The sequence below is a fragment of the Lolium rigidum genome, chromosome 4 (assembly GCF_022539505.1).
Source record: "Lolium rigidum isolate FL_2022 chromosome 4, APGP_CSIRO_Lrig_0.1, whole genome shotgun sequence".
In the NCBI taxonomy this organism is placed as follows: domain Eukaryota; kingdom Viridiplantae; phylum Streptophyta; class Magnoliopsida; order Poales; family Poaceae; genus Lolium; species Lolium rigidum.
In genome coordinates, this window is record NC_061511.1 from 258,845,153 (window position 1) to 258,863,512 (window position 18,360).

At 44.6% G+C, this 18,360-nt stretch overlaps 1 protein-coding gene across 1 annotated transcript in view; it reads left to right on the plus strand.

Annotated features, from left to right (window-relative positions):
• LOC124707591 (aldo-keto reductase family 4 member C10-like) overlaps window positions 1–3,100 on the plus strand; it is a 4,778-nt gene extending 1,678 nt beyond the window's left edge. Inside the window, exons 2-7 of the mRNA XM_047239254.1 lie at window positions 964–1,014; window positions 1,553–1,629; window positions 1,706–1,793; window positions 1,927–2,199; window positions 2,346–2,597; window positions 2,822–3,100. Of these exons, the coding sequence (XP_047095210.1) occupies window positions 964–1,014; window positions 1,553–1,629; window positions 1,706–1,793; window positions 1,927–2,199; window positions 2,346–2,597; window positions 2,822–2,905 (825 nt within the window). The 3' untranslated portion in view covers window positions 2,906–3,100. The remainder of the gene's footprint in view (window positions 1–963; window positions 1,015–1,552; window positions 1,630–1,705; window positions 1,794–1,926; window positions 2,200–2,345; window positions 2,598–2,821) is intronic.
• Window positions 3,101–18,360: the final 15,260 nt, after the last annotated feature.

An 18,360-nucleotide genomic window follows, 5' to 3' on the forward strand; every position in this document is an offset into this window, starting at 1 on the left:
ATGGATGGTGTGCCCATATCCCTCGATCTGATGGATCACGCCTCTTGTGTCTACTTTTACCATGGGCCTTGGTGTGACTCTTGCTACTACTGTGACTTTAGAGTCCCCCATGGTCTCTTTGTCGCCAAGCACCTAGGCATGGTGATCCTCTTAGACTCATTCTCTCGGCGGCCGTCCTGATGTGTGTTGGTGGTTCTTTTGGGGCGGTGGCTTGCCATGAATATGGGCGTGTTTTAACTCATGAAATTTCCCAAGGATGGTGGTTTGGTGGACGATGGAATGTTGGGTAGGGGCATTGGCAAAAGCTTTGCACGATTCCGTGCCATCGACAATGACATTGTTTGGCGCCGTTCCCCTCCTTGGAGGTGTCATTCAAAGCCCCGGCCCTCTCATGTCGACTCCGGATCTGAGCTCTTTGCTGGTCTAGCATTTGTTCCAATGGTTTGCAATGTGGATGCAAGTCGGGTTCTTTTTGGTTTTGATTAGGTTGGGCGACTCCTGCGTGCAACTGAAGACTTGGCTTCATTGCTGGGACCAAGCAAGCTTCGTAGTTTAAGCTAGGATAGCTTTGCTTGTTCTCCCGCATCTTCTGGAGCCTTATTTTTTTTACTTTGTGCTTATATCGTGTAGCTGGTAATCCAACATGATGCTGTAAATCTCATGGCCCGGTTGTGGCATTATGAATTTAAAGCCGGGCGCTTGGAGCCTTCACTTTAATATTTATAATGAGTGACTTCTATTAAGGATCAAACTGACTTGCTAAGTGGAAATCTCTGTTGAATCAGTTACCTAAACTAGCCCAATAGTCGCTTCTACTATGGAAAATCTCCAATATTTAAGTTCACTAGATTTTGTTGTTCATATCTGTTGTAATGTTTCTTTATTGTATATTTTAGTCTTACATATATCCAATTTTATCGTGGCCTTATTCCACCTTCTAAGAGTTTCATGCTTTCGTGGCAGGCTGGATATCGGCATATTGATTGTGCTTCAATATACTGTAATGAGAAAGAGGTATTTAATAATTATTTGAACCATAGCTTCCATCGTATGTTTGTCCCTTCAATGTGTATGCTGCTATCAAAAAAAAAATTTGCTTAATGGGTTAAGTTGAACTGATTACTGAATTCAGGAAATAAAACTTCAGTATATGTTTAACTTTCATGTTGAAGATTGTTTGATGCCCACATAAATATTACATTAGTCTAAATATTTAAGTTATATGATATGGAAATCATACTCTTTTAGTTTTGATATATGTGCATATCATATATATCTGAAGTTTTTTTCCCAAATGTAAATTACATTTTTCTTAAAACAACATTGATGGAAATATACCTTAATATACCGATGATAAGTCTGAAGGAAATATCTCACTTCTGAAATTTTGAATCAGGCACAAGCGATAAGATGTGAGACAGTGCATGAACGAAACTGAAAAAATTACCTCGGAACATTGGGCTAAACCTTCTAGAGTGGCCACATTATTACTTTGATTTGAAAATATGCTATGACATAGGGCTAACTAAATGGAACCAATGCCCATTCATAGGTTGGCTTGGCTTTGAAGAGATTATTTGACGAAGGTGTGGTGAAGCGTGAAGATTTATTTATCACCTCTAAGTTATGGTTAGGCTTCATTTCCCAACCTCAGTTGAAGGAAGTGGAATTATTTGTCTTGTCAAGAATATTCTGAATATTGCAGGTCTGATCATCATGCACCTGAAGATGTTCCAGAGGCAATTGGCACTACTCTTAAAGATTTGCAGCTTGACTTCTTGGATTTGTTCCTTGTAAGTTCCTAAAGCCAGTTATTTGAACTGAGTAAATGAATTTCTTTCAAGAAAAACTGAGTAAATGAATCAACCAAGAAGACACACCACCTGTTACCTGATTTTGTTGGTTTAAATGATCATACTTTTGTAGATTCATGAACCTATCCGTTTAAAAAAAGGAACTACATCGAACCCTGAAGACTTTCTCCCACCTGATATTCCTGCTACATGGGAAGCGATGGAGAAGCTATACGACTCTGGCAAAGCTCGAGCAATCGGTGTGAGTAACTTTTCTTGCAAGAAGTTGGAGGATTTGCTTGCCATTGCACGCGTGTCTCCAGCAGCCAACCAGGTTGAGTGCCATCTGATTTGGCAGCAAGACAAGCTCCGTAAACTATGCCAGTCAAGGGGTGTACATCTTTCTGTAAGCTTGAAATGTCATTACTAATATTCTAGTAGCTTTTCTTCCAGTTTTTGCTGACCTGCCATCTTAATTTGTATACTCTAGTACTGCACAAGTGTCCCTATATTCTGACTGCACAAGTGACATATGTTCTTCTGTCATTGCAGGCATATTCGCCATTAGGTTCTCCTGGGACATCAGAAGTCAATGGGCCTAGTGTCCTTACCAATCCTATTGTCATCTCTGTTGCTGAGAAGTTGCAGAAAACGCCTGCACAGGTCGCCCTGCGCTGGGGCCTTCAAATGGGACAGAGTGTACTCCCAAAGAGCTCCAATACAGCAAGGATCATGCAGAACTTCGACATATTTGATTGGTCCATTCCTGAAGATTTGATGGCAAAATTCTCCGAGATCAAACAGGCATGTCTGAATTCTGAACGCATGTTTTTTCCGTTGTTCCATGTCATTGACTTCTGGCCATGTTTGTTGCTCCCAGAATCTGGTAGCCTAACGATATGCACATCGTAATCTAGAACCTCGAAAGAATAGACCTTTCTTTTCTCGGAGAAATATATCTTCGTAGAACTCGGGTCGTACCCTTTCATTCTTGATATCTGACATTTTTTCTGATTTTAAAAATGCAGGAAAGGTTGTTGAGATTTGAGTACGCAGCTCACCCTCTAAGCGTTTACAAAACCTTGGAGGATTTTTGGGATGGCGAAATCTAAATCATGTGAACCTTTTTAGAGTGAATAAACTGAATGAGCTAGTGGAGACGCTGCATATCCGCAATCTATCCGTGTTCGTTAAATAAAGTTGATTTTCGCGCAGATATTTTCCTTTCTGTTTTGACAACCTGATAATGTAATAACTGTGTTGTCGTTCGGACAAAGATCCGAAAGAAATTTGCTCTGCTTTTCATATGTGCTTCATATTTCTCAAAGAAGCCTACTTCCGGGTGCTTAATGCTACTACAGCATAATGTGTGCCTCAGTTTTTTTTCCCGAAAGTGTGATGTATATTTTAATTTATTACTACCTCTGTCTTAAAATATATTACGTAAACTTTTTTGTAGAACAAATAGAGGGAGAGAAATTGAATACCATGGATGTTGTATTGAGCCTCTCGGGCGAGTATATATAGGAGTACAAGACTTGGAGGCAAGAAGGCTCTCCTATAGATAAAGTAGGTTTAGATTATAAATCCTATACTACCAAATATGCGATACCAAATATATTTTTAACATCCCCGTGGTCGTAGTGGTAGTGACATAAACAATGGAAGCATCGCAGATGTTCAGACTCGAGAGAAACCGAAGGTAGGAACCAACGGGTTGACACTCCCCCGTAGTCGTAGCGGGAGCGTCGTGCACAATGTCGTGTCACGGATGCTTGGATTGCAGAGAAAGCCGATGTGCTCATGCGAGGTGATTGCCCTTTGTGCCGATGTTGAGGTAGTCGAGAGTGTGGGTGATGTAACCTTGGTCGGTGTAGCCGTGCAAGGAGTTGCCTTGGTCGAGGTCGTGGTCAGGTGCCGATGTCGAGGTAGCCGCACATGAAGACGCAAGCACATAGTGCGCGGCGAGAGTGAAGGAGATATGTCGAAGAGGGGCGTCGTTGCCCAAGTCGATGCAGACGGAGCCGCCGAGGACGAGGTGTTGCTCTAGTTTTGCCAGAGCTAGGTACACGTCGGGGACGAATGCATACTCCGGTTTTGCCAGTAATAAGACGCAAAGACGAAGTCGATGAAGACGAGGTGCCGATCTGGGCTTGCCATGCCCGGGGATGCGTCGGGAACGAAAGCACATACCGATGTTGCCAATACTGGGTGTGCGAGGGCAGGGACCATTATAGACCGTGCGCCAATGTCAGGGGGTACCAGCAGAGGAGGCCTCCAGAACGGTGATGAGCCGTAGAGCGGCAAAGAGGGAGAGGTGTCGATGTAGTCCACGGTTGTCGGAGTAGACGAAGTAGTCGGGGACGAGACGATGACACCGGTGGCGACGAGGTCGCGATGGATGGAGACGTAGAAGGCGGCGAAAAACCAGCGGCGGCCTGGTGTAGCCATGCTGGGCACTTAGACTGTCGTACTGGTAGTCGGCGATGCCTGCGACGACCAGAAGTGGCCATGAAGTTTACGTGTGATGGTGTGGCGGCAGTACTCGAAGTAGGCAATGAAGATCCCGGTGGCTTGACGTAGACCATACGCGGATGTTAACGACCCGCGCCAAAGGAAGCGGTGCGGAAGTTGCCAGCACTACAGGAATGGCGACGTACGCCGATCGAGGGCCGTGGCATACGCCGACGGCCAAATGTCGGGGCCGTCGGCGTATGGCCCGGCACGGCCAGCCAGCGAGTCTCACCCTCGGCGTATCGTTGCTGTCGGCGTAGCGAAGTCTACGCCGAGGGCAGCCCTCGGCATATGTTTGGCCCTAGGCGTAGACAGGCTACGCCGACGGCCACCCTCAGCGTAGACTATTTGTCAAATTTGTCTAATTTTGTAAAAATCATAACTAATTCATATGATGTCAGAAAAATACGTATAAGGTATCAAAATGTTCAGAAAAACATCCTCTATCCGTTTATGTCAAAATCATGCATATTTGAATCATGTATATCATGTTAATATAGTAACAATTCAAACACTTTCTTATATGTCATCGGGTTCCCGTTTTGGCCAGATGGCGATTTAAACGAAGTCAGAAAATCCCGCGGAGCCGCATGGCGTCATTTTATGTGTCCTAGTAACCACTCCAATAGACGGAATTGGGATACAGCAGTTATTTTAGAACACCCTTCACAAACAGGACTATCAAGTCCGGAGTTCTATGACTTTTAGGGGAAATGAGTAGGAAACGGTCCGTGACACTGCATAGTTTGTCGGAACGAGGCCATATTTGGCACGTGCGTGGTCCCTAGGATGGGAACCAATGCCTCGGAAGCGGATTTCCAATCCGACCCATGGCCGATGGGTTTTTCATTTTCGGGGTGCCAAAACGGGTTTTTTGTGAACCAGCTACATGAGGCGTATTTTTGTATTGCGCGAGACCTCCGCGTAGTAGTAGGACACTGCCTCCGCACCACATATCACATGTCATATGTGCGTGCTAGCTATCTGGGAATCCCTGCGGCTTCCTGCTGTGTCCCGCTGAATCCTTTGGAAAGTGACCGGATTTGAACTAGGGGTACACTTTCCGTCGCTCAATAAATTCTGGGAAAAATGTTTTTAGGTCTACAACTCCTCACTTTATTCACTTTATGTGCTAAATTTTTTCCGTTTAGCACGATGGTGAACGGGTGCACCAGCGCGCCCGGTACGGCCATACCGCATCTCCGTGGGGGCCCGTTTTGGCCGGATGGCAATTTAAACTAAGTTAGAAAATCCCTTGGAGCCGCATGGCGTCATTTTATGTGTCCTAGTAACCACTCCAAAATACGAAATTAGGATACAACAATTATTTTGGAAAACCCTTCACAAACAGAGCTATCACGTCCGGAGTTCAATGGCTTTTAGGGCAAATGAGTAGGAAACGGTCCGTGACACCGCATAGTTTGTCGGAACGAGGCCATATTTGGCACGTGCGTGGTCCCTGGGATGGGAAGCAATGCCCCGGAAGCGGATTTCCAATCCGACCCATGGCCGATGGTTTTTTCATTTTCGGGGTGCCAAAACGGGTTTTTTTTTGTGAACCAGCTACATGGGGCGTATTTTTGTATTGCGCGAGACCTCCATGTACTAGTAGGACACCGCCTCCGCACCACATATCACATGCCATATGTGCGTGCTAGCTATCTGGAAATCCCTGCGGCTTCCTGTTGTGTCCCGCCGAATCCGCTGGAAAGTGACCGGATTTGAACTAGGGGTACACTTTCCGTCGCTCAATAAATTCCGGGAAAAATATTTTTAGGTCTACAACACATCAATTTATGTGCTAATTTTTTTCCGTTTAGCGCGATGGTGAACGGGTGCACCAGCGCGCCCGGTACGGCCATACCGCATCTTCGTGGGGGCCCGTTTTGGCCGGATGGCAATTTAAACTAAGTTAGAAAATCCCTTGGAGCCGCATGGCGTCATTTTATGTGTCCTAGTAACCACTCCAAAAATTGGAATTAGGATACGACAATTATTTTGGAAAGCCCTTCACAAACAGAGCTATCACGTCCGGAGTTCTATGGATTTTAGGGCAAATGAGTAGGAAACGGCCTGTGACACCGCATAGTTTGTCGGAACGAGGCCATATTTGTCACATGCGTGGTCCCTGGGAAGGAAGGCATGGCCCCGGGAGCAGATTTCCAATCCGACCCATGGGCGATGGTTTTTTCATTTTCGGGGTGCCAAAACGAGTTTTTTTGTGAAGCAGCTACATGAGGCGTATTTTAGTATTGCGCGAGACCTCCGCGTAGTGGTAGGACACCGCCTCCGCACCACATATCACATGCCATATGTGCGTGCTAGCTATCTCGGAAATCCCTGCGGCTTCCTGCGGTGTCCCGCCGAATCCGCTGGAAACTGTCCGGATTTGAACTAGGGGTACACTTTCCGTCGCTCAATAAATTCCGCGAAAAATGTTTTTAGGTCTATAACACATCACTTTATGTGATAATTTTTTCCGTTTAGCATGTTGGCGAACGGTGCACCAGCGCGTCCGGTACGACCATTTCACATCTCCCGAGGGGGCCGTTTTGGCCAGATGGCAATCCGGACGTCATATTTGGATTACTCTAATTTTTAGGTTCAAATGATGATATGGACGTTATATTTAGATTCCTCTCATTTTTCTGATCGATTTAGACATATTATTTGTGGAATTTCAGTTTTTCGATTTAAAGATATTAATTATTCCATATTAAATAGAAAAAACCAAAAAATAAAATTATTTTATTGTTATTTGAATTCAATATTATTATTCATTGTTACTTGTATATTCATTGTTGTTTATTTAAGTAATTTTTTGGAATTCAAAAATAAAGAGTTGTAACATCACGGTCCAAGGGTTAATAGGGTTGATAGACTATTATTATCAGTAAGGTGTCAATGCTTTAAGGGAAGCTCATCCGAATGGAACGAAGAAGTTAAGCGTGCTGAGGTTGGAGTAGTGTGATGATGGGTGACCGACTGGGAAGTTTAACCAATTGTAATTTGACCTAGGATTAAGTGTACTTAGAGTTAAAAGTGTATGGTGAAAGATAAACAAGTAAAAAAATGGTGTAAAAAAATTAAAATTTTAAAAAATTTAAAACTCTATGCCGAGGGCTATAAAAAAATTATTATTTTTTGATTTTTTTTTGGAAAAATGAAAATTCAAATTTTTAAAATTTGTATGCCGACGGTTTTGCCGTCGGCGTAGCGTGCTACGCCGACGGCAATATTGTCTATGCCGAGGGACCTAAACGCCGACGCCATACGCCGAGGGCTGCCGTCGGCGTAGCCTACGCCGAGGGCCAGGCGTGGCTACGCCGAGGGCAGCTGACCGTCGGCGTATGCGTCCATTCCTGTAGTGCAGGAACGTCGGTGCGCGGGAACGGCGAAGTAAACTGTGTGCGGCGAAGTTACGACCCAAGGGGAAGGCGTAGCTACAAAGCGCAAGTCAGAGAAGGTTACTTCAATCAAGGTTCCGTTGCTTCATCCCATTGATTGAAGGAAGAGTGTTTAGTGAAGCAGATGCATGCGTTATCCTCTGTGGATGTTGGTGAATGACAGAAACACGGTTTGGCATGATGAATCTGGACGATCTCTAATTGGTTCGGTTTGATGGGCGATGGAAACTACCTTTGATCTAGCTAAGATTGGAAAGAAGAAAATCCAACAAAACGTAAGGTTTGTTTTATGGTACCTTCTACTGTCACCTGAGAGGGAGAAGTAGAAAAAATTGTACGGCTGAGATTGTTCCATGTACATTCAGCCCATCCAGCCCATTAGTTGTAAATTTCAGCAGAAAACGATAAGAAAATAAAAAATACTAGAATCCATCTATGGACGTCTGCACCTGGCTACTCCTCCTCGGAATATTAGTTTGTCTATATGTGAATGACTCTCTGACCACGGCATCGATGTCAAATTAGGGCCGGGAAGACCAAGAATATTCTTTTTGGATTTTTTCTTTCTGTGTGTCATGTAGTGCTACGTTCACAATTTCAGCATTATAACAATTCCTAATTATCGAATCAAATAATACATATTACTATTAAGTATGCATTTATTATATGAAAAACTTAAAACAAAGGTCGAGCTGCACGTAGCCCTTTATTTGTAAACATAAAATTTTAATTATATTAGTTGTGTGAACTTTTTTACATTTAAGGCCTCATTTTGCTTTAACCTCGTGGGGCCCAATTTTTTGGAGCCAACTCCCGCAATGCCGAACATCAAAGTTAGATAAACAAAGGAAAAGCAATGATTTTTTTAGAATTAATTGTGCACTAAGAATAGAAGTGGCTACATATCAAAATACAAATATCCCATAAATACCGGTCGGTGTTCATTTCAATACGCAAAGTTCAAATAAAAGTGTGAATGAAACTTAATTTAGATTCAAATACTTCCTAGATCCATAAAAACTGTCGTGTGTTTAGTTTTACATGACACTTTTTATGGATCAGAGTGAGTAGCATGTATAATTTCCTATTAAAGCATTTTTTTAAATATCTAATTAAACTAAGATGATTTTCATGTGGCCAATTGTCATCTCCTTGCCCAAGGCAAGAAAATTGTGGCAGAAATTTCTCACGGGGAGAAGATGTCCTCCTCGGAACATGCTTTCATTCCGTTATATTAATAGAGCAACCACATAATACAACGAGCATGCTGGAGCTACACCACAACCAAGCCCAAAAGAGAAAAAAAAAGCGATGAAAGAAAGAAACAAATGCTTACACTGGCAGATCGACAAGAACTAAGACGACCAGCAACCGTTCACTAGTGGAAAACGGAGCTTTAGCACCGGTTGGTAAAGCCCATTTTTACCGGTTGACCAACCGGTGCAAGGCTTCCGGTGTTAAATCCCCCACTTTAGCACCGGTTCAGTTGCGAACCGATGCTAAAGGGGCACCACGTGGCTGGCAGCCGAGCGCCCGGGCGGTGGACCTTTAGCACCGGTTCGTAACATGAACCGGTGCTAAAGGTTTCTGCCGCGGCAGCGTTTTGGGGCGCGCGGAAGGGAATTTCAACAGAACACTGCCGCGGCAGATTCTACCGTCACGCCCCATTTGAAACATGTTATAATGCACACATGTAGGAAACCATTATATTACATAAAAAACAATATGAATATATAGATCGAAGTGACACACTTCATGCATATATGTGTACATCAACTATCCTCATCATTTCGGTGATACTTTCATGGAGGATGCTGAAGGAGGGGAAGCAGAAGGGGAAGGTGAAGAAGAGGCACGTGATGAGCCCGCTGATGATCTTGGTCGGACCATTGTTGATGCATGGAGAGACTGCGAAACTCAAAAGGAGAGGGAGAACTTGGATCGCATGTTAGAGGATCACAAAAAGTCGCTGTACCCAGGATGCGATAATGGTCTGAAAAAGCTGGGCTGCACACTGGATTTGCTGAAATGGAAGGCACGGGAAGGTCTATCTGACTCAGGATTTGAAAATTTGCTGAAAATGATGAAGAATATGTTTCCAAAGAATAACGAGTTGTCCGCCAGTACGTTCGAAACAAAGAAGGTTGTCTGCCCTCTAGGTTTAGAGGTTCTGAAGATACATGCATGCATTAACGACTGCATCCTCTATCTCGGTGAACACGAGAATTGGTAAAAAAAAAAGTAAATTAAAAAATAGTTCTAAGTAACTTAAACTTAAATTAAAAATATATAGTTCTAAGTGTTGTAAACTTAAAATTTGTTAATTAAAATTGTAACTAAATTTTGTAAACTAAATATTAAACTAAAAATAGTTCTAAGTATATTGCAACTTAAAAAAATAGTTCTATATATTACAACTTATAAAAATAGTTCTATATTTTAATGCAGATCGAGCGCCGCCGCCCTCTCTGCAGCAGTCGTCGACACCTCGCCGTCCTTGTCATAGAGCCGCCCGCTCGCAGATCGAGCGTCGCCGCCCTCTCCGCAGCAGTCGATGGCGCCTCACCGCCCTCGTCGTAGAGCCACCGCTCGCAGATCGAGCGCCGCCGCCCTCTCTCTTTGTCTTCAGGAGAGAGCAGGTAATACGTGCCCTCCTCGCCGCCCTCGTCGCCCTCTCTCTTTTCCTTTACTTAATTAGTTTTTACTACATGTCTTCAGGAGTGACATATGGCGGACGATAGAGATCCTATTTTTAAAAACTATGACGAGGAAGCTGAAGCACATATAACCGCCATCATAAACGGCGATATTCCTTATGTGCCGGAAGAAGATGAAGAAGACGATGTCTCTTCTTATCTAAACCTTGACGGTGAAGTTGAAGGTCGACAAGGTGATGAAGAAGGAATGGACATTGTTGATGGAGGGCAAACGATAAACGACGATCTCGAATTGCAATTAGCAACCACCCCGGCGAGGTATATATATACATTGAGCCTCTGGTGATACAAATTTACTGATTTGAATAAATATGTATTAACGCGACTCTCTTTGTTTTTTTAGCCCTCCGGATCGTCGTCGAAAAAATCGAGTACAAAGCCGCGTGGCAAAACCCAGACAATGAAACAAGGAGAAACATTGACCATCGATGTTGTCGATGAACACGGCAGGCCGTTGGAGCCCGAAAGCACTATATAAAGTTTATTAACCAATGCGGAATGATTGTTAGAAACAACGTCCCGATCACCGTCCAGGAATGGAATGAGCCAATCAAGGCACGTGTTGGTTTCAGTTTTGTCAACAAGAGAATGAAAAAGGATTGCTGGATAAAGCTTATGGAACATTTCATTCTACCTCCGGAATTCAACAAACACGATGAAGAGGGTAACGTGCTTCCGGGTGGACGTGAGAGGAGGAGGTTAGTCAAAGAGTTCGCTCTTAATAAGATGGCTGAAGCATTCCGGAACTTCAAGAAAAATTTAGCCTGTGACTATGTCTCGCAGAAGAAGACTGCGAATTTCAATGGAAAGTATGTGAAACTGAAAGATGTTTGGCCCGAATTTGTGAAGCAAAAGGAATCAGAGCATTTCAAGGCCATATCGAAAAAAATAAGGGAAATGCGGCTAAGAAAGAGTACTTTCATATCATGGGGCCAGGAGGATACCGCCTTTCGGAGCCTAAGTGGGAGAAGATGGAGAACGACCTGAGGGAGCGAGGAATCCCTCTAGGTACAGAGGGATGGGACCCAAGGGCCAAAAGCTGGTGGTACGGGCATGGGGGATCGCTAGACCCAGAGACAGGGAGGTGTGTTCACCGGAAGAAAGTGTTTACTCCCACCGCTGCCCTTATTGACGCAATGGCCCAAGCTCAAGAGGGGAAGATCAAGTTCAACAGAGAGAACGACGCGCTGACATTAGCCCTCGGGAATCGTGAACACCCAGGACGTGTACGAGGCAAAGGCACCATTCCGTGGAAAGAAGGGTTTCCCCAGGACAATGACCTGTACAGTTAGAAAAGCCGTAAGAGAAAGACGGAACATGATGCAGATCGTGTGAGGAGGATAGAAGTGGAACTATTTGAGGTGAAGCAGATTGTGCAGGAACTAGTAAAAGAGAGATCGGGAGGGCCGCATGAAGATCGTGCAGATGTCGGAAGCCAGCTGCGGAGAAGCAGCGTGGCTTCCACGGAGGCCCCGGCTGGTGCTAATGCACCAACGATAGATATTCGTGCACCGGAGCCTCACTACCCCGTGGACGATGTACAGGAGATGAAAGAATGTGAACTGCATTATCCAATGGGGAACATTTCCATGAAGGTAGCGATCGGCAGCACTTTACCTTGTACACCTGGAGCACTCCACCACAACAAACCCATTGCAGATGGCTATGCTCGTGTCACGGTGGAAGACATAGTCCAAGGGTGCAAGGACCTGGAGATTGACTATGCTACACCGGAAGGGGATGTGAGACTTCGAGATGTCAAGCGCCAATTCGTTCAATGGAAAAAGAAGTACATCAAGTTTCCAGGCGAGGCGCCAAGGCCACCGACCCCGAGGAGTCACCCAACAAGTCCACCCCCCTTCGGTGGTGGTGGTGGTTCACCTACAACTCCTTCACGTCAACCGACGCCGCCCCCCAATCCACCTCCAGCGGGTAAGAAGCTGCCGCCCCCCAGTCCGCCTCCGGCGGGTACGCGGCCCCCAGTCCACCTCCGGCGAAGAAGCAGAAGCAGGGGTTAAGAAGGACAGCAAGGCAACTGATGGGATTCGTAGCATAGAAAACAAAAAATTCCTACCGCAAGAACGAATAATAAGCCAAGATGCAATCTAGAAGATGGTAGCAACGAGAAGATCATGAGACTAACCCTCGAAGATTTCCAAAGCCTACGAGATTAGATCTCGTTGTTGTTGTAGTCGATCACTTGCCGCTTTCAAAAGTGCGTAGAAGATCTTGACGGTGCCACAGTCGGGAAGCACCTCCGTACTCGGTCACACGTTCGGTGTTGATGACGACGTCCTTCTCCCCATTCCAGTGGGCTGCGGAAGTAGTAGATCCTCCTCGGAATCCCGACAGCACGACGGTGTGGTGGCGGTGGTGGTGGAGATCTCCGGCAGGGCTTCGCCTAAGCACTACGAGAGAAGTATGAGGAGGGGGCGGCTAGGGTTTGGGGAGAGAGAGCAGCTGGGGCGCTAGCCTTGGTGTGCGGCCAAGGTGGTTGCCGGCCCCCCTCTCTCCCTCATTATATAGGTGGAACCCCAAGGGTTAGCCCTAGAATCCGAATAAGAGTCCAACTCCCAAACCTTCCAAAGGTTCAAACCTAGGGGGAGTGGGACTCCCCCCTTTCCTTCTTGCTTGGCCGGCCAAGGGTGGTGGAGTCCACCATGGACTCCACCCTCCCATTTGGTTGGCAAGTTAGGGTTGGTGGAGTCCAACCGGGACTCCACCTTCCATGGTGATTTCTTCTGGAAGGTTCTATAACATTCTAGCGCCTTCCATAAATGCGCCGGATCATTTCCAAACATGGAAAGTGACTTAATATATGAAGAGAGAATTCCTTATTTGGCCCTGGCTGAAATTTGCCTTCCTTTCTTGGCCTTGGCAAAAAAATTCTTCCTTTCTTGACACACAAAGTTTGGTTGGTTCCTTATTTGACCCTCTAGTACAATTTAAACACTAACGGTGTTAAGTAGATGTGTAAGATGACACTTCTGCCCCTGCTATAATATGTGACGAAATGACATTGAAAAATAAAAAGTTTTGATATAGTTGGTTAGCATTAGAACCCAATATATGATCACATAATCAATTTGAACTGAAAAACTTAGCTTCTGTGCCTGTTTGGTTTCTATGGCATGAGGAAATTAGTCGGCTTGGACTAGGCACCCGCTCCTTGGCGTGGTATATATTTTCCTTGAAAAGAAAAAAGCTAACGCGCAGCTTCGTTGCTCCCTCGTAACAAGGAAGAGGGTAATTTAAGAGGTTAAAATCTTTCAACGATTGGTCAATGAGAGAGTAAATTAAGGTGAGTAATTAGTGGAAAAAACTGAACCCAACACCCGGGAACCCACGGACGACCGCGTCGCTAGCTGACTCCTGGTGGAGCGCGCCACGCGTCTCTCAAGGCGGGCCGCGCCACGTTATCTTCTTCCTCATGTTCTCGTTCACGCATCCTAATTCTGAGCCACCGCGACGTCGCCCTCCTGGCCACGCACCGCCACCGTTGTCGGGCCCCCACGTAGCACCGTCGCCGGTCCTCCACGCAGCGCCGCCGTGGGCCCCCCATGCCAGCGCCGTCGGGTCACTCGCCGCGGCTTTCTCCTTCGCCCCCATACGATAGCCAGGGGAGGTCGCCGGCCGGACGCAACTCCCTTCCATCCCCGACGACCACCGGCGTTGCCGCTCCGCTAGGGTTAGCCACTGCCGCCGCTTCTAGTTTTAGTCGCCCAGGTCAAGAGGTTTTGTCGAGCGTTCCCTTGTATGTTCCCTATTTTCTCTTTTCTTTTTAAATCTATCAATGCAAGCAGGGGCATACAAGTCCAGCAAAAGCATGTTTGACGTGAGTAGCTAACGGAAGTTAACGGTAGGCCAAAGGAACCAACCAAATTTTACATGTCAAGAAAGGAAGATTTTTTTTGCCAGGGCCAAGAAAGGAAGGAAAACTTCAACCAAGGCCAAATAAGGAATTCTCTTATATATGAATCTTATTCTCCGGACCATTCCGGACCTCCTCGTGATGTCCTAGATCTCATCTGAGACTCCGAACAAAACTTCGAACTCCATTCCATATTCCATATCTACTTAAAACGACATCAAACCTTAAGTGTGTCACCCTACGGTTCGTGAAGTATGCAGACATGGTTGAGACTCTTCTCCGACCAATAACCAATAGCGGGATATGGAGATCCATAATGGCTCCCACATATTCAACAATAACTTAGTGATCGATTGAACCATTTACATACGATATCGATTCCCTTTTGTCTCGCGATATTTTACTTGTCCGAGGTTTGATCATCGGTATCTCCATACCTTGTTCAACCTCTTCTCCGACAAGTACTCTTTACTCGTACCGTGGCATATCATCTCTTGTGAACTATTCACATGCTTGCAAGCTAATCAGACGACATTCCACCGAGAGGGCCCAGAGTATATCTATCCGTCATCGGGATGGACAAATCCCACTCTTGATCCATATGCCTCAACTCATACTTTACGAATACTTAATCCCACCTTTATAACCACCCATTTACGCAGTGACGTTTGATGTAATCAAAGTACCCTTCCGGTATAAGTGATTTACATGATCTCATGGTCGAAGGACTAGGTAACTATGTATCGGAAGCTTATAGCAAATTGAACTTAATGACGTGATCTTATGCTACGCTTATTTGGGTGTATGTCCATTATACCATTCATTCAATGACATAACCTTGTTATTAATAACATCCAATGTTCATGATCACGAAACCATGATCATCTATTAATCAACAAGCTAGTTATACAAGAGGCTTAGTAGGGACTCCTTGTTGTTTGCATAACACACATGTATCAATGTTTTGGTTAATACAATTATAGCATGGTATGCAAACATTTATCATAAACACAAAGATATATTATAATAACCATTTTATTATTGCCTCTTGGGCATATCTCCAACAGCAACCCCCTCCTGGCCTATTAACCCGGAGCCTTATGTACCTAAGAGCACAAGGGTACCAATGCCATCACTGAAGCCTCTTCTCCCCAGGACCTTGGGAACTTAGTGTCGAGGAAACCGACGCGGCCGCGGCTGCTCACCATGAGAAATGGAAGGCGGAAGTCAAGGCGAAAAAGAGAATGAGCCCAAGTCGTTATTTAGTCAGAATCAAAAGAAGTGGGCTAAGGATTTTTTGACGACACCATCCCAAATCCAGCAGAATCTGCCAGACGACTATGGACGTGAATTTCGTAGGAAAGTAGAATTATTGGAAGAAGCCATGGCGGAGAAGAAAGCCTTGGAGGAGAAGGAGAAGAAACCCTTGGAGGAGAAGAAATAAGCAAGTAAAAAATGGGGGAAACAAGTTTTCCAGCTCGGGGGACAGAAAAAACAATCGATCCCCCCGCTCATAGTGGAAGCCGGTCCTTCTGTTACGTCATCCTTCAGAGCCGATATGGATAAGGACATGAAACTATTGGACCCCGCTGTCCTAGCAGCTGCTAGAGCACAGGGATTGACTGTAACGGCGGCCAAAGAAAAAGCGGCCGAGTTCGGTATGACTCTTCGTGCATTGTTAGGCCTTGAGGATGCGCCAATAAGTGAGGTAGCATTTACATATGTGCGGAATGGGTCTCTCGTCGAGCTTGCGCAGGAAATGAGTCTACCAACACAAATGCGAAATCTGCTATGCTGGTACAAGGATTTCATAAAAAATAATGTCGCCGAAGAATATATTATGCGGAAGTTAGAGAAGAGCACCAATTCAAACAGTACTGTGTACAAGTTCATATGAGTGAGTTGTTTCAGTTGTTTAATCTGCGCGAGCTCGACAAATGTATCCTGAGTTGCTACGTTCTGTAAGTGATTTATTTCTATAATTAAATCTCTACATCATCTCGTTCATTGGCTGCACTATATTATCATAACTATATTCTTGTGTACGCTATTATGCAGAATGAAGCTTGAGGAATGCAAAAAGAGGAACATCCTTGATGTTAGGTTCATTGACCCACATATCACTAATGAATATGTGTTAGAAAAATACCCCAAAGACGTGAAGAAAGACTTGTATAAGTTTCTTAAAAAGCAAGAACTCAAAAGTGAAATTCTATTTCTTTACCATTTTGGGTGAGTGTTTCTATCTTGTGCACATTCTCTTTTGTTATGTCTAATCGATGAGTTATGCATGACTGTGCATGTAACGTGTCCGCAGGTTCCACTGGATTCTGCTAATAATTGAATTTGACAAGTCCAGAGTTCTCGTCATGGACTCTCTGAATATGAAACCAAAGCATTGGGTCGGCATAAGATTAATGCTGCAAAAGTAATTATTTTCAATCATTTGCGCAATATATCGGCCTCTTTCGTTGATTTTTTCTGATATCAAGTAACTAATAACTCCCTTATTCATTTAATTTCTTTGCCCTGTAGGGTTTGGAAACGGTTCAAAGAAAACATAACCGGTGAATTCAAAGATGAGCTAACATTTAGAAGGTTAGCTAATGTGGATACTCAGCCACCGGGGACCAATCTATGTGGATACCATGCTTGTGAGTACATCCGGGGACACACCTCTGAGCGGAGGGCTCAAGATATCAACTTGCGGAGGATGACTTGCGGAAGAAGCTTAATCCAGAAGCTCACTTCCGACCAATTAAAGAGGAATTAGCAGGATTTTTGATGAGGGAAGTCCTCCATCGTAAAGGAGAACACTATTACAAGGACTAAGAACTTCTGCTGACGTAAATTGTATATGTCCCGGTTGTTTCAAGTTGTATATGGTCACCCGAGATTGAATATTATATATTCCTCTTGCATTCTTCTTGTTTGAAATTTCAAACTTGTTTGAAATTTCAAACTGTAACGTGTATATAGTAGTGTAGAATATGTGTACTGAAACTTCTTTGAAATTAAAATAAAACACAAAATAAAATATAAAAGAAATGAAACACAACAAAAAGAAACCAGATTTAGGGGGTTAAAACCCTAAACCTGCGGAGACCTTTAGTCTCGGTTGGTCTGGCCAACCGCGACTAAAGATCCTCCGCCCCGACGGACGCCTGCCGCCCACGTGGATGAGCCTTTAGTCCCGGTTCGTAAGCAACCGCGGCTAAAGGGGGAGATTTAGTCTCGCATAATTAGTCCCGGTTGCGCAACCGAGACTAAAGCCCGTTACCAACCGGGACTAAAGCCCTTTTTTCTACTAGTGTAGCGATGGGTGAGAGCCAAGCTATCAAGTGTGTCAAGTGCTTTGCCGTTGCAATGCTGAAGGTGTTCGGCGAGGTTTATTTACGAGCACCTAATGAAGCAGATACAATAAGGCTTCTTGAGTTCAACAAGAATCATGGTTTTCCAGGTATGTTTGGTTCAAAGGCCACAAAAAAGATTCTACTATAATCCTTGAAGTTGTGATTGACTATGAAATTTGGATTTGGCATGTTTTTTTCGGATTGCCCGGTACGTTGAACGACATCAACGTTGTCCAACGGTCACCCTTAATGAGCAGGATTGCTTTGGATGATACTTTCAAGTCAATTGGTGCACATACAACTTTGGATACTTTCTAGCCGACGGCATCTACCCAAATTAGCAAACATTTGTGAAGCCAGTTGTCAAACCATCTAGTAAGAAACAAGTTCAATTTCACAATGCACAAGTGACGGCAAGGAAAGATGTTAAGAGAGCATTTGAGATTTTCCAAGCCCAATTTACTATTGTGAGAGAACTGCTAAATTTTGGCATCAAGAGGTCCTTTGATACATCTTGAATGCAAGTATCATCATGCATAACATGATTATTGAAGATGAGCGTGGTCAAGCCAATGACTGCTTGCACTATGAGTTGATGGGCCAGCCAGTTCGAAGTTCGGGTGCATAGGAGAGAAAAGAGAGTTGACAAATTAATTGCCTCCTACAAAGCTATTCGGAAGGAGGAAACTCATCTTGACATCTGAT